The 24,125-nt window shown below is 47.0% G+C and overlaps 2 protein-coding genes across 2 annotated transcripts in view; one reads left to right on the top strand and one right to left on the bottom strand.

Annotated features, from left to right (window-relative positions):
* The first annotated feature begins 13,315 nt into the window (after positions 1–13,315).
* LOC117401464 (solute carrier family 35 member E1) overlaps positions 13,316–24,125 on the top strand; it is a 29,039-nt gene continuing 18,229 nt past the window's right edge. Inside the window, exons 1-2 of the mRNA XM_059015259.1 lie at positions 13,316–14,624; positions 22,245–22,315. Coding sequence (XP_058871242.1) covers positions 14,297–14,624; positions 22,245–22,315 — 399 coding nt within the window. The 5' untranslated portion in view covers positions 13,316–14,296. The remainder of the gene's footprint in view (positions 14,625–22,244; positions 22,316–24,125) is intronic.
* Positions 22,312–24,125, bottom strand: part of LOC117966313 (prostaglandin E2 receptor EP4 subtype-like) — a 43,984-nt gene continuing 42,170 nt past the window's right edge. Inside the window, exon 2 of the mRNA XM_059015258.1 lies at positions 22,312–22,974. Within this exon, the coding sequence (XP_058871241.1) occupies positions 22,783–22,974 (192 nt within the window). The 3' untranslated portion in view covers positions 22,312–22,782. The remainder of the gene's footprint in view (positions 22,975–24,125) is intronic.

The raw sequence follows: 24,125 nt of genomic DNA, 5'->3' as shown, positions 1-24,125 counted from the left end.
CTTATTCTTAGTTACGTAATAAAAATGTAGTTTGGTATTGATTTAAGTTTACAGCAATCGTCCTATCACTGTTATGAGATTCGCAAACCACACCTTCCCATACATCGTCTAGGGTGCTCGGAGTCTGAGCAAATGAAAATGAGTGAATCAGCTTCTATCTCACATCGCTATCAGGGTCTGCTATCTATTCACATGGCTGTATCACACAGGGTTGAGTTGATACCAATTTCTTTTGCAGCGATTATTTGATTAAAAAAAACACACAGATGTAAATGAATGTTTTTGTTTATTTATGCCGATAAACCGTCACAATATGCCTCCCCATCAGAATTTGCTACCAGTAGCAAAATGTGACAGCTATAGATGTCACAGTATGCCTCCCTGCCAGAAATTGCTTTTTTTTTTTTTTTTTTTTTTTTTTTTTTTTACAATGGAGGGGGTGGTAATACATTCTGACAGGTCATATTGTAGTGTCACAAACTGCTACCCATGTTTATGCAATGACAGAATACAGTATCGATTACTAGTCCTTTAAGTAGTTATTTTGCAAAAATGTAAAAGCAGAAGAAAGGTCATCACCACATTACTTTAGGATTTGAGTACATGTGTAACAACCACTCTTATACTAAGGGCTTGTACCAGGGAGCTCTCCTCTTACTGCAATGCAACCGAGCGGGGAGCGCGAGCCTCTGCAATGCAACCGAGCGGGGAGCGCGAGCCTCTGCAATGCAACCGAGCGGGGAGCGCGAGCCTCTGCAATGCAACCGAGCAGGGAGCGCGAGCCTCTGCAATGCAACTGAGCGGGGAGCGCGAGCCTCTGCAATGCAACCGAGCGGGGAGCGCGAGCCTCTGCAATGCAACCGAGCGGGGAGCGCGAGCCTCTGCAATGCAACCGAGCGGGGAGCGCGAGCCGGCGCGGTGCAACCGAGCGGGGAGCGCGAGCCTCTGCAATGCAACCGAGCGGGGAGCGCGAGCCTCTGCAATGCAACCGAGCGGGGAGCGCGAGCCTCTGCAATGCAACCGTGCGGGGAGCGCGAGCCGGCGCGGTGCAACCGAGCGTGGAGCGCGAGCCTCTGCAATGCAACCGAGCGGGGAGCGCGAGCCTCTGCGATGCAACCGAGCGGGGAGCGCGAGCCTCTGCGATGCAACCGAGCGGGGAGCGCGAGCCTCTGCGATGCAACCGAGCGGGGAGCGCGAGCCGCCGCGATGCAACCGAGCGGGGAGCGCGAGCCGCCGCGATGCAACCGAGCGGGGAGCGCGAGCCGCCGCGATGCAACCGAGCGGGGAGCGCGAGCCGCCGCGATGCAACCGAGCGGGGAGCGCGAGCCGCCGCGATGCAACCGAGCGGGGAGCGCGAGCCGCCGCGATGCAACCGAGCGGGGAGCGCGAGCCTCTGCGATGCAACCGAGCGGGGAGCGCGAGCCTCTGCAATGCAACCGAGCGGGGAGCGCGAGCCTCTGCAATGCAACCGAGCGGGGAGCGCGAGCCTCTGCAATGCAACCGAGCGGGGAGCGCGAGCCTCTGCAATGCAACCGAGCGGGGAGCGCGAGCCGCCGCGGTGCAACCGAGCGGGGAGCGCGAGCCGGCACGGTGCAACCGAGCGGGGAGCGCGAGCCGGCGCCGTGCAACCGAGCGGGGAGCGCGAGCCTCTGCAATGTAACAGAGCGGGGAGCGCGAGCCGCCGCGGTGCAACCGAGCGGGGAGCGCGAGCCGGCACGGTGCAACCGAGCGGGGAGCGCGAGCCGGCGCCGTGCAACCGAGCGGGGAGCGCGAGCCTCTGCAATGTAACCGAGCCGGGAGCGCGAGCTGGCGCGGTGCAACCGAGCGGGGAGCGCGAGCCGGCGCCGTGCAACCGAGCGGGGAGCGCGAGCCGGCGCCGTGCAACCGAGCGGGGAGCGCGAGCCGGCGCCGTGCAATCATGCGGGGAGCGCGAGCCGGCGCCGTGCAACCGAGCGGGGAGCACGAGCCTCTGCAATGCAACCGAGCGGGGAGCGCGAGCCGGCGCGGTGCAACCGAGCGGGGAGCGCGAGCCGGCGCCGTGCAACCGAGCGGGGAGCGCGAGCCGGCGCCGTGCAACCGAGCGGGGAGCGCGAGCCGGCGCCGTGCAACCGAGCGGGGAGCGCGAGCCTCTGCAATGCAACCGAGCAGGGAGCGCGAGCCTCTGCAATGCAACCGAGCGGGGAGCGCGAGCCTCTGCAATGCAACCGAGCGGGGAGCGCGAGCCGCCGCGATGCAACCGAGCGGGGAGCGCGAGCCGCCGCGATGCAACCGAGCGGGGAGCGCGAGCCGCCGCGATGCAACCGAGCGGGGAGCGCGAGCCGGCACGGTGCAACCGAGCGGGGAGCGCGAGCCGGCGCCGTGCAACCGAGCGGGGAGCGCGAGCCTCTGCAATGTAACCGAGCCGGGAGCGCGAGCTGGCGCGGTGCAACCGAGCGGGGAGCGCGAGCCGGCGCCGTGCAACCGAGCGGGGAGCGCGAGCCTCTGCAATGCAACCGAGCGGGGAGCGCGAGCCTCTGCAATGCAACCGAGCGGGGAGCGCGAGCCTCTGCAATGCAACCGAGCGGGGAGCGCGAGCCTCTGCAATGCAACCGAGCGGGGAGCGCGAGCCGGCGCGGTGCAACCGAGCGGGGAGCGCGAGCCTCTGCAATGCAACCGAGCGGGGAGCGCGAGCCTCTGCAATGCAACCGAGCGGGGAGCGCGAGCCTCTGCAATGCAACCGAGCGGGGAGCGCGAGCCTCTGCAATGCAACCGAGCGGGGAGCGCGAGCCTCTGCAATGCAACCGAGCGGGGAGCGCGAGCCGGCGCCGTGCAACCGAGCGGGGAGCGCGAGCCGGCGCCGTGCAACCGAGCGGGGAGCGCGAGCCGGCGCCGTGCAACCGAGCGGGGAGCGCGAGCCTCTGCAATGCAACCGAGCGGGGAGCGCGAGCCGGCGCCGTGCAACCGAGCGGGGAGCGCGAGCCTCTGCAATGCAACCGAGCGGGGAGCGCGAGCCGGCGCGGTGCAACCGAGCGGGGAGCGCGAGCCGGCGCCGTGCAACCGAGCGGGGAGCGCGAGCCGGCGCCGTGCAACCGAGCGGGGAGCGCGAGCCGGCGCGATGCAACCGAGCGGGGAGCGCGAGCCGGCGCCGTGCAACCGAGCGGGGAGCGCGAGCCGGCGCCGTGCAACCGAGCGGGGAGCGCGAGCCGGCGCCGTGCAACCGAGCGGGGAGCGCGAACCTCTGCGATGCAACCGAGCGGGGAGCGCGAGCCTCTGCAATGCAACCGAGCGGGGAGCGCGAGCCTCTGCAATGCAACCGAGCGGGGAGCGCGAGCCTCTGCAATGCAACCGAGCGGGGAGCGCGAGCCGGCGCGGTGCAACCGAGCGGGGAGCGCGAGCCGGCGCGGTGCAACCGAGCGGGGAGCGCGAGCCGGCGCGGTGCAACCGAGCGGGGAGCGCGAGCCTCTGCAATGCAACCGAGCGGGGAGCGCGAGCCGGCGCGGTGCAACCGAGCGGGGAGCGCGAGCCTCTGCAATGCAACCGAGCGGGGAGCGCGAGCCTCTGCAATGCAACCGAGCGGGGAGCGCGAGCCGGCGCGGTGCAACCGAGCGGGGAGCGCGAGCCTCTGCAATGCAACCGAGCGGGGAGCGCGAGCCTCTGCAATGCAACCGAGCGGGGAGCGCGAGCCTCTGCAATGCAACCGAGCGGGGAGCGCGAGCCTCTGCAATGCAACCGAGCGGGGAGCGCGAGCCTCTGCAATGCAACCGAGCGGGGAGCGCGAGCCGGCGCCGTGCAACCGAGCGGGGAGCGCGAGCCGGCGCCGTGCAACCGAGCGGGGAGCGCGAGCCGGCGCCGTGCAACCGAGCGGGGAGCGCGAGCCTCTGCAATGCAACCGAGCGGGGAGCGCGAGCTGGCGCGGTGCAACCGAGCGGGGAGCGCGAGCCGGCGCGGTGCAACCGAGCGGGGAGCGCGAGCCGGCGCCGTGCAACCGAGCGGGGAGGGCGAGCGGCCGCGGTGCAACCGAGCGGGGAGCGCGAGCCGGCGCGATGCAACCGAGCGGGGAGCGCGAGCCGGCGCGATGCAACCGAGCGGGGAGCGCGAGCCGGCGCGATGCAACCGAGCGGGGAGCGCGAGCCTCTGCAATGCAACCGAGCGGGGAGCGCGAGCCGGCGCGGTGCAACCGAGCGGGGAGCGCGAGCCTCTGCAATGCAACCGAGCGGGGAGCGCGAGCCTCTGCAATGCAACCGAGCGGGGAGCGCGAGCCTCTGCAATGCAACCGAGCGGGGAGCGCGAGCCTCTGCAATGCAACCGAGCGGGGAGCGCGAGCCGGCGCCGTGCAACCGAGCGGGGAGGGCGAGCGGCCGCGGTGCAACCGAGCGGGGAGCGCGAGCCGGCGCGATCCAACCGAGCGGGGAGCGCGAGCCGGCGCCGTGCAACCGAGCGGGGAGGGCGAGCGGCCGCGGTGCAACCGAGCGGGGAGCGCGAGCCGGCGCGATGCAACCGAGCGGGGAGCGCGAGCCGCTGCCACCAGCTTGTACCAGGGAGGTCTGGCTAGGCAAGAAATGGGGAGGTTGGCAGTCAAACTCACAGAAGCAGGTTTTCATACAAACACAGAATCTTTATATATATATTAAAATAATCACAAGTTCTAATGTCATAGGGGTCAATTGCAGCAGGCAACTTAATTGTCAGCACAAGGATTATGACACAACAAGGTTTCACCTCTACAATGTCTAGTGCAATACAAATCACATAACTGGAAATCTATTGACGCTAAATACCACACATATCCAAAGTACAAATATAAACAGTGCAGAATCATACAAATAAATAAACCACACATACGGTAAAGAAGAAACATGAGGTAAACACTTCCTGGCACAATCCCTGTCTATTACTAAACTTGCCTGCTTCTCTGTCTCTACCATGACTATAAGAAGTGTGTCTAAAGTCTATAAAACATGACATGTATTGTTCTAAAACCTACTAAAATAGTATAAAGGAGGCAGGAAAGGGGAATACTATCTAATAGGGGAAAAAAGGGGAAAGCTATATTTTACAGTTTTGCCCAGTTCCGCGGGCTGGGACGCTCTCCGTCCCACTTCAAGAGTCAGCTACCGGCTAAATTAGCCTTGCAGTCTCGCTCCACACTCCACTCTGTGCTTGATCTCATCTCAAGCGGCGCTCTGGTGTGTGCTGCGTTCTCCACACACCTCTCACTACCTCCACTACTTCCTATCCCCCTTTTGAGCTACATCTTGGCTTTTTAACTCAATTATTGATTATTTAATTACCATAGCAGTTAACAATCAGAAAATGATCAGTCATTCCACGCATTGCCCATGTTTTACAAACAGGTAAGTTGAATTACCGTTCATGGTGCACATCTTCATTGAATAGTCAACAAACATGTTCATACTACATATTCTCATTTAAGTTAAATTAGGAATGTAGTGTTACCCATGTTGGAAAAATAGGCAACAGTAGTAATTGTATCCATTTATACTTAATATGAATAAATGAAAAGATTTGAGTAGGGAGTTTTTTCTGACACAGTAAGCGGAAGAAGGAAAGTAACACAGTGGCGAGCATGCGTAGCATAAAAAGAAATCTGACGGAACAGCGGCACTTAAAAGGACCGCATCTGTTCTTTGTGATTCTGCAGACCTGGGGCCCTAATTCACCCCGGTGTGAACCCCAATTCCATTGTGGTGTGAACTTCAAGAAGGTACAAACAAAAGGCTTTCTTTCAGACCGCAGCACACCCACAAAGATATCAAAACAAATGTACAAATCAAAGTCAAATCCCAGGAAAGGCTCTTTAAGAAAGGGCAAGCAGCCTTTCAGTTTCATACACTTTTGAAGGCACCAAGCCAATGAATATAATTTTCTTTAGGATTAATACATAAACCTCACAAATAACCAGACAACACATTATAACTAAATAACTAGTCCTCGTTTCAGAAGATGTTATTGTTATGTATCACACATGATCTGGTTATTGAAATAAAAGCTAGCTGTGCACCCGACTGTAATAAAAGATAAAGCAACAAATTGAATTCACTTACAGGAAGACTGCCATTGATATTGAAGTAGAAGCAAACCTGGTATCTCTCCGGATTTGACCCAGAGTCTCTGGTAACTTATTAAACTTGCCAGGGCTCCTCTGGCTTGAGCTTGAACTCCGGCCGGCTGCTGGTGAGCCGCTGCTATAGCCTCTGCACTCCTTTTTATAAATATATTTTTGTTCAGAAAGCTGATCCAATGAAAAATTATTTTTAGTTGATTGACATCAATTATCTCTCACTTTCATGCTACAAAATCACTGCCATTCGCTCAAACCTATCAGGCGCTGAGTTGAGTTGATCTGCTCTTGTCTCAAACTGACACTAACATCCTGCTTTCAGTCAGCTATGGATCTGACAAACAGCAAAAACTGAAATGTGAAGTACTGTGAATTCTGCAGACCTGTCAACTCTCCCTTATTTTCAGTAACTCATGTTTTTTGGACACTTCTCCCAGACAATTCCCGGGAGATTTTCTCCTGTATTTTGCTCAAAACTTCTGTTAAATCCCTTTCTTTAACTCAGCAAACCTTTAATTTCTGCAAAAAGTCAATTTTTCGCTGACATTTCCGGTACTAAAATCATGGGTACCATGTCATGTACGGTCTGGTTACTGCAATCCTGGTCTGTATCTAGCAGGGCTTATTTATTTATTTATTTATTTATTGATTGATTGATTGATTGCATTTCTAAAGCGCTTTTTGTACAAGGGTATCACAAAGCACTGTGCACAGCAGAAAAAAACCACAATACATTTGTCACACATACAACTGCCAGAGTCAGACCATTTAAATAACAGTACACACGTTATAATACAAAAGCAGCAATTTTAAAGTTTCATTAAGTTACATCAGTTGAAAGCAAGATACTTAGTGTCTGACTTTTGGACTTTAGTAGACAAGGACAAGTACAGAAATCTGTGCGCAGCAGCAATGAAAGTGCCTTTTCAGACATGAACTTTATCAAATCAAAATTTCGAACCTGCCTGAGTGACGAGCATGTGAATGACTCCATCAGGGTTGCACTTTCTAATTGCAAGCCAGACTTTGAGGGCTGGTAGACAGCATGCAGTGTCACGTCTCACATTGAAATCCAGGTAAGAATGACATTTTCTTTATTTTTAGCTTGGAGTTCTTTGAGGAGTGGCTTGCATATGTTTTTACAAATCATAGTAAAAAGGTTGGAGACCCCTGGTATACAAATAATAATACAAAAGCTGCAATTTTAAAGATACATTAAAACCCACTAAGATAAGAAAGCCATTTTATAAAAGTGCATTTTTAGTCTTGACTTGAAAACTGTAACAGTCCCAGCTTCCCTGACAAACGAAGGCAGAGCATTCCATAATTTAGGAGCTCTACAAGAAAAGGCTCTACCTCCCGTGTTGCTTTTGTCAATTCTATACTGCACAGGGAGCCAGTGTAAAGAGGCCAAAACAGGGGTAATATGTTCACTTTTCCTGGTTTTAGTCAGAATTCTAGCAGCGGTATTCTGAACAAGCTGCAAGCCGGATACCACATCTTTTGGGACACCAGAAGAAAGTGCATTACAATGATCAATTCTAGATGAAACAAAGGCATGCATTGATCTCTCGACATCAGATGCGGAAATAATTGGTCTAAGTTTGGCTATATTTCTCAAATGGTGAAAAGATACTTTAGTAACTTCCCTAAAATGAGTCTCAAATGATAGATCAGGATCAAAGATGACCCCCAAACTCTTCATTTCTAGTGTAAGTTTTGATGAGAGACTGCAAAGGTCAAGCTCTTTTATCTGAATTCAACATTTGAAACCTGTTATTTAGTAAAAATAGTAGTGAACTACAGAAATAAAAAAGACAAAACGTGTTAACAGTATTAAATTAGCTACAGGAAGGATGCTTATCAGGGGTAATGTATAAAATACTGACTTGCCTTTCCTTGTATGAAATATGGGAGGGATCAAACACTTCAGAGTGTTTGGACACCTCTGTAGACAACAGTTTTATTCATGATTTTTCCTGGCAAGCACATGATGTCAGCACTTGGCTGTGATTGGTTAATCCACCGACGGTACCGCGCGGCAGTCAGAAAAAAATCGCTCTGGTTTCGATTTGAGTGGTTCCGCGTGCCGCGCCTGTCTGTCCCCGGCTTTAGGCTTCCCCATTTTATTTTCCTGGGGGAATGCCAGCTATGATAGCTGGCTATAGTATTTGGCACCTCCTGTCTTTTAGGGGTTAACATTAAATGAAAAAGTACTTCAATGTATTTTGTATTTGGTGGTTTTAGGGTTAATTGTTAACTGTTGTGTCAGTGTAATTACTTTTTGGGGAAACCCCAACTACTTCTACTTTGGTATCAGATTGCTATAGTACTTTGTGTACCCCAGCTCAGGGGTTCTCACCCGTTTTGCTTCTGAGGCTCCCCACCCCACCCCACCATATACATTATATATACTGACGCACAAAAGAAACGCAACACTCAGGTCTAATGGATTTAATCAAATATTTTAAACACAGACATCAAATAAAATCACAGAAAATGTGAACAAAAATACAGATCAAAGAATCATGGTAAGTTTTCAGTATGAAACATGACACAATAAAAACATTACAAAGTTAGTATCGGGTATGACCTCCCTGAGCATTAACACAATCCTGGCAGCATTGACGCATAGACCTGATCAGCCTCTGGATAGACTGCTGTGGGATGTACCGCAACTCTTCCTGTGCAGATGCAGCCAGCTGGCGAAGGTTAGCTGGTTGAGGTTGTCTCTTAAGAACATAAGAAAGGTTACAAACGAGAGGAGGCCATTCGGCCCATCTTGCTTGTTTGGTTGAATCATAAGAACATAAGAAAGTTTACAAACTAGAGGAGGCCATTCGTCCCATCTTGCTCATTTGGTTGTTAGTAGTTTATTGATCGCCAAATCTCATCAAGCAGCTTCTTGAAGGATCCCAGGGTGTCAGCTTCAACAACATTACTGGGGAGTTGGTTCCAGACCCTCACAATTCTCTGTGTAAAAAAGTGCCTCCTATTTTCTGTTCTGAATGCCCCTTTATCTAATCTCCATTTGTGACCCCTGGTCCTTGTTTCTTTTTTCAGGTCAAAAAAGTCCCCTGGGTCAACATTGTCTATACCTTTTAGGATTTTGAATGCTTGAATCAGATCACCGTGTAGTCTTCTTTGTTCAAGACTGAATAGATTCAATTCTTTTAACCTGTCTGCATACAACATGCATTTTAAACCCAGGATAATTCTGGTTGCTCTTCTTTGCACTCTTTCTAGAGCAGCAATATCCTTTTTGTAACGAGGTGACCAGAACTGAACACAATATTCTAGGTGAGGTCTTACTAATGCATTGTAAAGTTTTAACATTACTTCCCTTGATTTAAATTCAACACTTCACAATATATCAGAGCATCTTGTTGGCCTTTTTTTTAGCTTCCCCACATTGTCTAGATGAAGACATTTCTGCCTCCTATCACTGTGTGGTCTTGCATTGTCCTGCTGGAAAATCGACACTTCCAAATTGGCTTGCAGAAACGGAAAAACTCTCAATGTATCACTGAGCAGTATGGTTGCCCTCAATGTGCTCCAAAGGCGTTCTTGTGTTAAAGGAGATTCCTCCCCACATCATCACACTTCCACTGCCCCACCGGTTGGCTTCAACAGCACAACAGTCAGCATAACACTCACCACAACGTCTCCACACACATTGTCTTCCGTCAGGTCTGTCAAGGGCAAAATGGCATTCATGTGTGATTAAAACCACTCTCTCTGCCACCACCTCAGATATTCTCTGTCCCACAGAAGACGGCGATTTCATCTTTCAGCTGTCAACATGTTACCCCTGAAGGGCCTCTGAGCATGCAAATAATTTTCATGCAGATGGCGAGCTGCAGTCATTCTGCTGATGCGCGGGTTATTTCTTCCTGGAATTTCTCGTGCTGTAGCCACTGCAGTCTGAAAATGATTACGCAGATCCATCAGTCGGATGTGACGGTCCTGAGCCGGTGTGGTGACCCTCTGCCTTCCAGGACGTGGCCTGTCCCTCACAGAACTGGCTTCCTGGTTTCTCTGGACTAGTCTGCTGATTGTTGAAGCAGAACACCTCATTCTCCGCCTTCAATTATGCCGGTAGCAACCAGTTGATCTCAATTACTCAAGCGGGGCATGGTCGTGTCTTTCGCTGCTCTTGCATTAATTAAAATCATGTCTTTTCGAATGGTTAATTATACAGAATCTTAATCATCTCATTTTGGCAATTTTAATTCATGTTTAAAAACGCCACCCGTCCGCTCCAGCTCATCCAGAACTGTGCTGCCCGCCTGGTGTTCTCTCTGCCTCGCTTCGCCCACGCTACTCCACTACTCCGCTCGCTCCACTGGCTCCCGATCACCGCTCGCATCCAGTTCAAGACTCTTGTACTAGCCTACAGATGCCTTAACCAGTCTGCACCCAGCTACCTCCAGACCCTCATCTCTCCCTACACCCCCACTCGACCTCTCCGCTCCGCCTGCACTAGAAGACTAGCTCTACCACCGCTACGCTCCCCTGCCTCCAAAGCCCGCTCCTTCTCCACCCTTGCTCCGCAGTGGTGGAATGACCTTCCTACAGATGTCAGGACTGCCCAGTCCCTGACCACATTCCGGCGCCTCCTTAAGACTCACCTCTTCAAAGAGCACCTGTAGAACTCCTCTGTTTGTATCCTGGGACACTATCACCCTTCATGTAAATGTGCTTTATTTTGCTCTTATCAGCCCCTATTTTACTGCATTTAATCCTGTACTTCAGAATACTGTAATCTGCCAAGTTTTTAACCTGTAGTACTTTGTATTTACTCACATCCTGATGTAACTATCACTATTTAATCATATCCTGATGTAACTATCACTATTACCTGCTGTATTATTGAATTGTGGTTTGTCAAACTTGTACTTTACTTGAACAAAAGTTATTGTATTTCTTGCTCTTATTGTATTACTTGTATTGTAACGCTTGAAATGTTTTTGCTTACGATTGTAAGTCGCCCTGGATAAGGGCGTCTGCTAAGAAATAAATAATAATAATAATAATTCAACTCTCAAATGGCAAACACTGAGCACCTGGCATTTTTATGAAATCACATGACTTGAGCTCAGTATTTTGTTATCCCAAGGAACAATACTACTCAAATAATCAACATCTGCTCACTGTTTTTGTTTGCTTACTCAATGTGAAACTTGCTGCTGGTGCTGAGCAACAGTTCTTTCACGAGGTGGAAGTATCTTCACAAGCACACACGCAGGTCATCATAGTCAATGTTCATCCTGGCTCGGCACTTTGTTTCATCGATGTCATGGCTGAAAATCCGGTTTTGCTTAAGTAGATTGTGCTGAATGGGACCAACACTTCCAGTGCTGCAGAAGAAGCAGTGCTGTATTCATCAGAGCACTCACACCACAGTGTCTCCAGAGGCATTTAACTGAACATGGTTCTGAGGGAGCTGTCTAATGAAATGTCAATGAGCCTATCAATGCACTGCGAAACTGTCTTCTGATATACAAGCGATCCGTTGTTTGACAGTGTTGTTTGACACTGGTATTTTTGCCAGTTCTTTGGCCTTCTGCTCTCCAAACATTTCCTTTACAATTTCAATGGCACACGGCATTATCAATCGTATGTGATTTTTTTGCTTTAGCAGTGTTCTGCGCCACTATGTAGGCTGACACTACAAGATTTTTATCCGTGGTAGTTGTGGATTTCATTACGGCTTTAGTACCAAGCAGTTCCTTAGCCTTTCGCTCAAAAAATGAATGCTGCTTGTTTTTATATATTTCATGCTTGGTAATTAAATGTCTCTGGAATTTGTAGGGTTTCAAACTTGCATTGTACAGTACTTGTGCACACATTGCACACTGCGGTTGAGGTATATCACCACTTCCAGTACAAATAAAACCGAAATTCAAGTAGCTGTCTTCGTATTTCCTTACTTTTGCAGGGTTAACGGCTTTATGTTTTTTTTGCTCACACCACCACCACCACCTCCTCTCCGTTCTTCAGCCCTTACAGTTGAACTTGTTGAAGGAAGTTCTGGATCATCATTCTATTGGTGTGATGCTGATGGTCGAATAAAAAATGTATCCACATCTGGTATTTACTGTGTGTTTCCAAAGCTTTCCCCTCTGCTTTGTAATCTGTCATGCTCGCGCTGAAATAGCTCATTCCATCGTGAGTAACCCGAAAACGTGTTATGTATCGAGAACGTGTTAATTTCTGCTCATGCTTATGACATGCTAAAGCTAATAAGTTTCAGCGTGTCATAAGCACGCGGGTAAAATAACACATTCTGTGGTTTATTTTTGGAGGACGCCTTGAAACCCCTGCCTGAGCTTGGTACTTGACAAACGCAAAACTGGAAACCAGTATTAACTATTACAAGCTAACTGGGTTGGGGGAATGTGGTGAATCATCGTCGGGGCCCCAAAACTGGTTACATTTGGGAGAAACCACATAACATCTCATAACAGTTGGTATCTCTTACCTAGCACGGCAGGGGTTAAAAGAATGGGGAAGCCTAAAGGGTGAAACACAACAGCCTCCAGTGCTACCAAATACAAGATAACTTGAATTAGTGTCTCATAATGTTAATCCTTGAAAGACAGCAGGTGCCAAATATTAGGCTATAGCTGAATACTATAAACATAATAATATCAATACTACTACTAATAAAAAACAATCAATAACAACAACAATAATAATAGGATTCAACTATAAATTACTTTACGTCAAGATAATGCGCTAAAACTATTTTGATTCAAACCACTGTGCTTTGAAACGTTAATGTGTATTTAGGTGAGGTAAATAAAGGAGCCTGATGTGTAATAAGTTTTATATTTTAGACTACTGGCAAAAAAACAAAACAAAACACAGCACTCCTTATATTTTAAAGGAGAATAAAAACAGCACACAACGATTACGCGCGGGTATTAAAATATCCCACCCGCCAGCCTCACAGCCGCCCGTGCACGTGATCTGAAAGCAGGAGGCGTTCCAAACAGATCCGAAGGGCAACGGATGCACGATATTTCACAACACCGGACAAACTGAGAAAAGCACTTGTATAACACGAATTCACTTAATTCGTATTATAGTGCAATTTGAAATAATTAAAAAAAATCACCCTAACAGCGGAGTGTAACGGATACAGTACTGGGAAATGTATTGCATCACGATTAGCGCCTCTGTAGTGCTGGTTTAGGACTACAGATCCTATGATGCATTTCGAGTTGCCATAGTGCTCACGCATCACTGCCATTTCTATGAAGCAGCACGCAAACGTGCACTATCCTTACAGACAAAAGTGGAGGTGTTCAAAGGGTTGGATAATACACCACCAGACAGGAAAAAGAAAGACGGGGCTGCACATCTCAGCATCCCCGCGAACACTCTGTCAACCATTCTGAAACAGAAAACTGTGGATGCGCTCAGCGTCGTGACCAGAGCTTTCAATTACATCCCACCAAGTCAAACTTAGCGTCCAAGCTGTAGCTGCAGTATGTATATGACTGCTTGGTATTACTATTCAACCTCCAAATCTGTTACACGGCAAACCAACAGAGAAAATGAAGGACTGTTCTACTTTACTAGAAGTTTTACATGAGCATCGGTATTTATGATGCAAAAAAACACCCGTTACGGCCATGGGTGCAAGTCGTCAGCGTTTCCGATGTGCGCAATACCCTCATGTTGAGGACGCTTTGCTTTTGAGGCTTTTTGTTTTAAATGCCCCTGATCAGAATGGGACATGCATGTTTCAAGTACAGTTCATTTGCAATGTATACTTTTTAAAAGTTCACTTACAATTGTATTTTCAATAAATACACACTATTTTTAAATGTGTAATACATTTCATTGTACAAAAATGATTTCAGAGTAATTTGAATGAGAACTGACATATGCATTCGGCTGACACCTGATAATACAAATACCGCTAATACGATTTTTTATTTATTTATTTTTGCTGGTCGCTTGAAATCCGTATTGGTGAGAGTTGACTGTATATAACACCACCTGGAACTTTTTGAACAGCTGCAATGTCACAGAGTATCTTCAAGTTTGTTCCTGTACTCTTCTCCACCGAATTGGCCGTGACTCCACATCTTGGAACGGGATGCGAAGCTCTTTAAATGCAGGAAGTGACGTGTGTTGTGCAAGTCGTGTATCTCCTTGTTGTCCTACGTGTATCAGTTCCACGTCTGTCTCTGCGCTGCTGCCGGTCTGTGCGAGTGGAAGATGGCTGCTGTGGCTCGTCCTGCAGTGAAGGATGGCGTCCGGATTGCCCTGCTTTGTGTGTGCTGGTATGCAGTGAGCTCCGGAGGGAACGTCATTAACAAAATCATATTGAATGGATTTCCGTACCCGGTGACGGTGTCGCTGTTCCACATTCTCTCCATAGTCGTGTTCCTTCCGCCGCTCTTGAGAGCTTGGGGAGTCCCACAAACAGAGCTGCCGCGCAGGTACTACCGCTGGTACATTCTGCCTTTAGCATTCGGCAAGTATTTCGCATCAGTGTCTGCACATTTCAGCATCTGGAAAGTACCCGTCTCTTATGCGCACACAGGTACGGTAATGTATTATCTTTGTGTATGTTTGTCCTCTTTACCGTATGCGAAATGATGTGTCGGATCTCTGCAGCATTTCCAGCAGTCCTTGTACTCGTATTTCTCCTGGAACTAGCGGGCTGTGGGATTGATGCGTGCGATTGAAATTGAACAGGCATCGTAATCAGTGGGTGCGTTCACGGAGAAAATTCTGCGCAGAATCGGACCTGTTTAGCCAATCATCGTCTAAGAATGATCTCCGTGAACGCACCCAGTATTGACAGGACGTTCTGGGTATGCGTTAGCGACGGTGTTTTATTTCTGGGTATGCGTTAGCCACGCTGTTTTATTTCTGGGTATGCGTTAGCGACGGTGTTTTATTTCTGGGTATGCGTTAGCGACGCTGTTTTAGTTCTGGGTATGCGTTAGCGACGCTGTTTTATTTCTGGGTATGCGTTAGCGACGGTGTTTTATTTCTGGGTATGCGTTAGCGACGCTGTTTTAGTTCTGGGTATGCGTTAGCGACGCTGTTTTATTTCTGGGTATGCGTTAGCGACGCTGTTTTATTTCTGGGTATGCGTTAGCGACGCTGTTTTATTTCTGGGTATGCGTTAGCGACGCTGTTTTATTTCTGGGTATGCGTTAGCGACGCTGTTTTATTTCTGGGTATGCGTTAGCCACGCTGTTTTAGTTCTGGGTATGCGTTAGCCACACTGTTTTAGTTCTGGGTATGCGTTAGCCACGCTGTTTTAGTTCTGGGTATGCGTTAGCCACGCTGTTTTATTTCTGGGTATGCGTTAGCCACGCTGTTTTTGTTCTGGGTATGCGTTAGCCACGCTGTTTTAGTTCTGGGTATGCGTTAGCCACGCTGTTTTAGTTCTGGGTATGCGTTAGCCGCGCTGTTTTTGTTCTGGGTATGCGTTAGCCACGCTGTTTTAGTTCTGGGTATGCGTTAGCCACGCTGTTTTAGTTCTGGGTATGCGTTAGCCACGCTGTTTTAGTTCTGGGTATGCGTTAGCCACGCTGTTTTAGTTCTGGGTATGCGTTAGCCGCGCTGTTTTAGTTCTGGGTATGCGTTAGCCACGCTGTTTTAGTTCTGGGTATGCGTTAGCCACGCTGTTTTAGTTCTGGGTATGCGTTAGCCACGCTGTTTTAGTTCTGGGTATGCGTTAGCAACGCTGTTTTTGTTCTGGGTATGCGTTAGCCACGCTGTTTTTGTTCTGGGTATGCGTTAGCCACGCTGTTTTAGTTCTGGGTATGCGTTAGCCACGCTGTTTTAGTTCTGGGTATGCGTTAGCCACGCTGTTTTAGTTCTGGGTATGCGTTAGCCACGCTGTTTTAGTTCTGGGTATGCGTTAGCCACGCTGTTTTAGTTTTGGGTATGCGTTAGCCACGCTGTTTTAGTTTTGGTATGCGTTAGCCACGCTGTTTTAGTTTTGGTATGCGTTAGCCACACTGTTTTAGTTTTGGTATGCGTTAGCCACGCTGTTTTATTTCTGGGTATGCGTTAGCCACGCTGTTTTTGTTCTGGGTATGCGCTAGCCACGCTGTTTTTGTTCTGGGTATGCGTTAGCGACACTGTTTTCGTTCTGGTATGCGCAGCGACACTTCTCAAAATGCACTTGTTGCAGTATAGTTCGAGCCTTCTGCTATGAGATCAGCAAATACATACGACTGACAGGATCTCCTATTAAACATAGCGGATCTGTGCTGTTGTGAAGCCCATATCGCTACACAAAGCCAGGCACTAACTATATTATACTGTATTATGTCCTGTGTCAAGCCAGGCCCAGTAATAACTATCAACAACATCGAGTTGTAACTGTTCACACGGAGCATCACAATGTAGAGTTTGATCTGTCAGTCTCTTGGGTACTGCTGCTGCGCCTCGGTTAATCCGTAGCCGACCTTACTTGTGTATTAGCTTCGTCTCTTATTGGACACCTATCTTTAGCTGTGCTGTCCTTCTGTATTGATGCTTCAACAGGCGAGCTGTATTCGATCCCTAGCTAATACTGCAACGATGTCCAGCACCTGGTTCGTTTTTAAATTACAGAAGTGTAATGCAGTGCTATATAACTGTCTTTGTACACCCATGTGTAAATCAGTCTAAATACTTTTAGTCACAAGGAACAAGGACAAGGAACCAGAACAGACCCCCCCCCCCCCCCCCCCCCCCCCCCGACTGACCCCGGTTATTTAAATAAGCACTCCATTGTTTTAACGTGAATACCAAACGTACAATACATTCATGAAACAATTAGCTATAATGACTAGGCATTACACAGCGCCACATAGTTACTTAAATACACAACTTTTAATAACTGAATTAAAATGTTACGGTACTTCAATTTTCTCTGTTCTAGTAAACCTTACATCGCAGAGTAATTAAATCAGACACTTATGGGATGAGGGAGCAGTTCAGTCTCTCTCCCTCTGTTTCATGTGTCAAAGTATCACACCCCTCAGTTCAGCAGAGATTCTCATAGTATCTAGTCAGTAATCTGTGAGCTCAATAGACCACTGCTGTAGGAATAAGAGCGAGCCCAACAAAGAGAACCAGACTACTTCCAGGGTTAAAGCAGTGAGCTATGAAGATCGGCTGAAGGAGCCTACTCTATTAGCCTACAACAAAGAATTAGGGGCATTTGATTGAAGTCTTAAGAGGACAAAGTTAACCCTAACCAATATGTTAAGTGTGGCACATAAACCAGGACCAGAGGACACAGCTGGAAAGTAAGTAGAGACAGACTTAAGACAGAGAGAAGGAGACTCTTCTTCACACAGAGTGGTGAGTGTGAGGAATGGGTTACCTAGTCATGTTGTTGAGGCAGAATCACTCGGCAAAACTTCATGACAAAGTTGAATAATCAGCTACTAGCAACTTGACAAGCTAAGATTGGCCGAATGTGAATTTTCTTATGTTATGTCATTTTGTTTGAAATGAAGTACTGGATAAACAACAATAAGTGTTGAATCGGTAAAAATAATTCACTGTTTGAGTGCCGCTAGGCCTGAAACACTGTGGATGTTCCTACCGGTTCAACACTTTGAGTTGTTTCTGCCACTTCAAACATTTCTTCCTAACTGATACTTGTTCGATAATGAGATGCAATTGATTGTTAATTTGGTAATTCAATTTGGTTTTTGCTCCTTTGTTGTGCTTAGTTCAAACAGTTCAGCTGTTTGTATGTCACTCTGCAGGAATGTTGTCATGAGTTCCTCGGAGTTTGAGTTTGAAATCCTACTTACACAGGCAAAAGTGTTCTTTGTAAGTGAAGATAGTAGCGAGGTCTGTGCTTTAGATGTAGAACATGAAAGTGGCATTAGAAAAATAAAACTGCAGTAAAACAAAGGCATGTGAACCGGGAACGGAGAGTCAAGTTATTGCTAGCGATTGGTTTTCAAGAAGTATGTAAGTGGGCTGTCAGCTTGTTTGAACAGTGGTTAAAGCCAGGAACGAAGTGCAACAGAGGTGTTTAACCCTAACGTCCGTGTGAATGACAGAGATTTACACTGAGGATGAATTTGCTGCGGTTCCTGAACCTATCCAGAAGATATGTGAAATGAAAATGAGAAGGGGGTGTTTGTGTGGAAATGAATTCTGTGGTAGAATATGGGGTAACTGTAGAAGAGATACATAGGACCCCGAGTTGTATACAGTCTTTACCCTGGAATGTGAGGCGTAGGCATTAAACAATGTGGGTGGAAAACAAAAAAGAAATGTAGTTCTTCCTGTTTAAATGAGGAATACAAACTACATCTCCCAGAATGCCATAGCTATGCAAGAACACTGATTGACTGGCAATCAGTTCAACTAATACACCTGTTTGTAATTTAAACAAGCCAGGCAGGTATAAAAGGACAGGTTTGAAAGACAATAGCTGTTTGTATGAAGGTAAGGAACTGTGTAGAGACCTGAATACGGTGTATGTTAAACACAGGACTGTATATTCAATCTGTGATTGTGAATCGTATATTTAAACACAGGACTGGATATTCAATCTGTGATTGTGAGTCTTATATTTAAACACAGGACTGGATATTCAATCTGTGATTGTGAATCATATATTTAAACACAGGACTGGATATTCAATCTGTGATTGTGAATCGTATATTTAAACACAGGACTGGATATTCAATCTGTGATTGTGAATCATATATTTAAACACAGGACTGGATATTCAATCTGTGATTGTGAATCGTATATTTAAACACAGGAATGGATATTCAATCTGTGATTGTGAATCGTATATTTAAAGCCAGTAAGCCAGATTAGTTAGGGATCCTGTTAAGTTTAGTTAGTGCTCCAAAACAGGAGATAGGATTTATTTTTGTTTTGTATTGTTTGTTAAAAGAAACCGCGTTTCCACTGGCAAAGGGACATTGTGGAACAAATAAACATTCAGGTATCGTCCTGTTTAAACCCATCCTTTGTTGTTGAGAGTGCTTTATCCACCAAAGACAGTGTTAGGAACCCAGAGCTGTGTTCAGAGTTCTACAGTAGTCTCCGTGTGGAATAAATCAACTGATGTAAATCCCACCTCTGCCACTGACTGACTCACTGTGTGACCCCGAGCAAGTCACTGAACCTCCTGGTGCACCATCCTGCGGATGAGATGTTAAATCAACGTCAAATTCATTCTCGCAGTCAGAATTACTGTTAGAGCTGCGGCTGCATTTTTACTGTACGTAGGGCCGCTTTGTTCATTTGTATTTATTGATTCATATCGTGATTGGCCGGTGGTCAACTCTGTCTTAGAGAACACTTTGCTTGCTTCACGAGGGGTGTTCTCTTAGCCAGAGACTACCGTAAATAAAGAAGCTTTGTCACAATTTGTAATTATGAAAACCTTTTTGACATAGTTACTGTATAATTAAATTACTTTTAGCTAGTGCTGGGACAATAGCTGAATATTCAAACAAATATCTTTTGACACGTATTCGGATACACAAATCAGATGTTCTTATTCGTTAGAAACGACAGAAATACCTGCACTTATTTACAGCCTCAAGAGAAGCTGCGCGACAGTTTCAAAAATGGCAAATAAAAAAGAGCTCTGTGTGACATGCGAAATTAATATATTTAAAAAAACACAGGATCAACAATGAAAACAATGAGAGGCAGGTATAGAGACAGAGAGAGAGAACAACGAGAGAGGGAGGTATAGAGACAGAGAGAGAACAACGAGAGAGGCAGGTATAGAGACAGATAGAGAGAACGAGAGAGGCAGGTATAGAGACAGAGAAAGAACAACGAGCGAGGCAGGTATAGAGACAGAGAGAGAACAACGAGAGAGGCAGGTATAGAGACAGATAGAGAGAACGAGAGAGGCAGGTATAGAGACAGAGAAAGAGAACAACGAGAGAGGCAGGTATAGAGACAGATAGCTGAGAGGCAGGTATAGAGACAGATAGCTGAGAGGCAGGTATAGAGACAGAGAGAGAGAGAGGCAGGTATAGAGACAGATAGCTGAGAGGCAGGTATAGAGACAGATAGCTGAGAGGCAGGTATAGAGACAGAGAGAGAGAGAGGCAGGTATAGAGACAGATAGCTGAGAGGCAGGTATAGAGACAGATAGCTGAGAGGCAGGTATAGAGACAGAGAGAGAGGCAGGTATAGAGACAGATAGCTGAGAGGCAGGTATAGAGATAGAGAGAGGCAGGTATAGAGACAGATAGCTGAGAGGCAGGTATAGAGACAGAGAGAGAACAACGAGAGAGGCAGGTATAGAGACAGAGAGAGAGAGAGGCAGGTATAGAGACAGATAGCTGAGAGGCAGGTATAGAGACAGATAGAGAGAGCAACGAGAGGCAGATATAGAGACAGATAGCTGAGAGGCAGGTATAGACAGAGAGAGAACAACGAGAGAGGCAGGTATAGAGACAGAGAGAACAACGAGAGGCAGGTATAGAGACAGAGAAAGAGAACAACGAGAGAGGCAGGTATAGAGACAGAGAACAACGAGAGAGGCAGGTATAGAGACAGATAGAGAGAGAGGCAGGTATAGAGACAGATAGCTGAGAGGCAGGTATAGAGACAGATAGAGAGAGCAACGAGAGGCAGATATAGAGACAGATAGCTGAGAGGCAGGTATAGACAGAGAGAACAACGAGAGAGGCAGGTATAGAGACAGAGAACAACGAGAGGCAGGTATAGAGACAGAGAAAGAGAACAACGAGAGAGGCAGGTATAGAGACAGAGAGAGAGAGAGGCAGGTATAGAGACAGAGAGAACAACGAGAGAGGCAGGTATAGAGACAGAGAAAGAGAACAACGAGAGAGGCAGGTATAGAGACAGAGAGAGAGAGAGAGGCAGGTATAGAGACATATAGCTGAGAGGCAGGTATCTTGCCACCTGATGATAAATTGCATCGCCTCTGGTGTGTAGCAGCATTGACACATTCTTCTAAGGTGTTACTGTAATCTGATTATATTTTTCAGTAACTTGTAACTAATGATTCCTTTTTAAGACAGGTAACGAAATATGGTAACAGGTCATTTTTTATTAGAAAAAATATAATTGTTACTTTAGCTAAAAAAAGAACTACAGGTAATGCATAACATGGAAATCAGAAAGTGCTTCAACACAGCAAGTCGATCCTTACATGTCCCTCGAATACGCTTCTCTTATCACCTTGCTAGAAACGGTGTCCGAGGAGGGAACATGTGGTTCGATAGCTGGATCTTTAAAGAATATTTCCAACTGCAGCCTGAACAAACTGAAAAAATACCTCTGTAAAATGTGCTTCAAGTACCTATTTGTAACTGTAACTAGTTAATTTTTTTCAGAGTAATAAATTACTGTAACTAGTTACAATTGCCAAGTAAATTGTAACTGTAAAGTGTACACTGCTAATTACTATGTAAATTGTAGTTTTAAGCACTTCTGCAAAATGTTCTTGTTAGTTAATGAAAATTAGAATACAGGCATCTTTCAGGCTCTTCCCTGATGCAAGACAGACATGTACAGAAGCACTTGGATGATGCTTGGAGCAGCTTACTGCACAAGCTACCCATCGAGACTCTTTACATGATAGTGTATATAAATAGAGGTGTGTGGTTTTTCTTGTGATACGAGACCAATAGCACAGCAGAGCTCGTTGTAGTTCACCAAATGGATCTTGAATATGTGTGTTTAAAAGTTGGTATGCATTCATACTCTCCCTAGAATTTTTGTCTTTCAACTAAATGTTTCATCATTAAATAATCATTTTTATGCATCATAAAAGTAGCCCATCACATGTATCATTGTAACGTGACATTAGTGTATCACATGTATCGTGGTGTGTAGCGTGACATTAGTGTATCACATGTGTCGTGGTGTGTAGAACGGCATTAGTGTATCACATGTGTCGTGGTGTGTAGCGTGACATTAGTGTATCCCCCCCCCCAGCAACCAATCTGGGCTCCAGTTTCCTCCATTCCAGACACTTTGTCTTGTCGATGGAATGGGGAGGACCACATCGGACAAAAGTAATAGAAATTGTAACTAAATGACATTTAAAGTACTTTTTAAAGGACAAACAGGTTTTTCTCTTGAGACCGTGAAAAACCTGCAGTAACCCTGGACCGTTTCCACATGTCCGGAGTGTCGTCCATGTGCTGTAACCAGTGTCTTCTTTTCTTTTGCTCCACAGTTAAGGCTACCATGCCAATATGGGTTGTGTTGCTGTCCCGCATTATAATGAAGGAGAAGCAAAGCACAAAGGTGAGGAGGGGGAGGGGAGAGATTGAGTGATGTGTGACTCGGCGTTCTAATTGCCCACCGCGCTGAAGATCAAATCACTACCTAATTCACATTGGAAAAAGGCTTCTAGTCAACTTCAACAATGTCTTTTAGTATTAGCTAGAAAATTACACTTGAAGAATAGATGCATACAAAGTATTATCTCTGGTCTCTGAAGTACACTTTGCTGGGAGTTTCATTTCATGAGAGGGACTAGGAACTGGAGTGATGTCATGGGTAGATATGATTTTGAGTCCGTTGTCTGGCCGCACTGTTTACATAAGAAATTCAAGAACGAGAAAAAGCCATTCGGCCCACTTATGCTCGCTCGCTTTGGTGCCAGTGTGATCTGTTAACACCCAGGAGAGGAAAAACAACCTCCCCCAACCAGGTTAGTAGGGGAGATGAAACCTCTGAATCCGTGGCTCGACAGACCGTCCTTCCTCCAGCTAAAGTCTTGTGATCACAACAACATCCAGTCTATTCTCGAAGGATCTGATAATCTCTGCTTTAGTAACTCTGTCCGGCAGCCTGTTCCAATGGTTCCCCACCCTTTCTGTGAAAAAGCTCCTTCTCCCCTCGGTTCTGAATATGCCCTTCTTCAGCTTCCAGCCATGGCCCCTGGTTCTGTTCTCTGTGACCTGTGAAAAACAATTCTCAGCTGTTACTTTGTTAAACCCCTTGACAATTTTAAATACCTCTATTAAGTCGCCTCTGCTTCTTTCTAGGCTGTACAGTTCAGCTCTTTCACACAGCGTGAAAAAGTTGCCTGTAAGCGTGTCCGTCATTGCCGCCGGTGTCCCTCACCTACGACCCATTCACAAACTCGCTCAGCACATCTCACCTATGACCCATTCACAAACTCGCTCAGCACATCCCATCTACGACCCATTCACAAACTCGCTCGGCACATCTCGTCTACGACCCATTCACAAACTCGCTCAGCACATCTCATCTACGACCCATTCACAAACTCGCTCGGCACATCTCATCTACGACCCATTCACAAACTCGCTCAGTGTCAGCTGGCCCGTTCTGTCACAATTCAAATTACTTCTAATCTCATCCTGCGAGAAAACAACTTATCATAATGTATTACTGTTGCCATTCTTTTTACTGTGCACCTCCCAGCACTGAGCCACGAGAAAGACATACTGTATCATTGGTTAATGAAGGGCAAACAGAGGGAGGGACGCAGTTAGACTGAGCTCAGTATGACCCCAGTTTCCAGATATTTTCAATCACACGTGTTCACTGGCAGTGTCACTGTGTAATTTTCCCTGTCTGTGAGCCCCATGCGAACTCAAAAACATTTAAAAAGAAGGAAGAAGAGCTGTCTAAAGCGACAGTGAAGTGTTCTAGGATTGACCTGATGAGGTAAGAAATAATAATAATAATAATAATAATAATAATAATAATATTACTGTCAATTTACAGTTGTCAAGTACTGTAGAAAGGACGAGATTAGACAGAGTTCAATTGAATTGTGACGGAACTGGTTTAAAATTGTAATACTTTAAAATGCAACGGTGCAATACACATTCCAACTCCTTTCATGTCTTCAGTATACATTACTAATTCATATAGACATTTCAATGACCATTGCTGTTTTGTAATTCGGTATTATTCCCCCAAAACACCAATGCTAAAAATGAACACACAATAGGTAGAGAGTTATTAGTTTTGCTAAAATTCCTACACCCAAAAACCTGCCAAAAAAACAAAAACTGAGCAAGTAGCTATGACATGGTTTAAGTAGCAGCTCCCAGCACTGTGAAACGAGCAGGAGAGA

The sequence above is a fragment of the Acipenser ruthenus genome, chromosome 49 (assembly GCF_902713425.1).
Source record: "Acipenser ruthenus chromosome 49, fAciRut3.2 maternal haplotype, whole genome shotgun sequence".
Classification (NCBI taxonomy): Eukaryota; Metazoa; Chordata; class Actinopteri; order Acipenseriformes; family Acipenseridae; genus Acipenser; species Acipenser ruthenus.
Note: the sequence above shows the minus strand (reverse complement) of the source record. Positions and strands in the feature narration are given on the sequence as shown.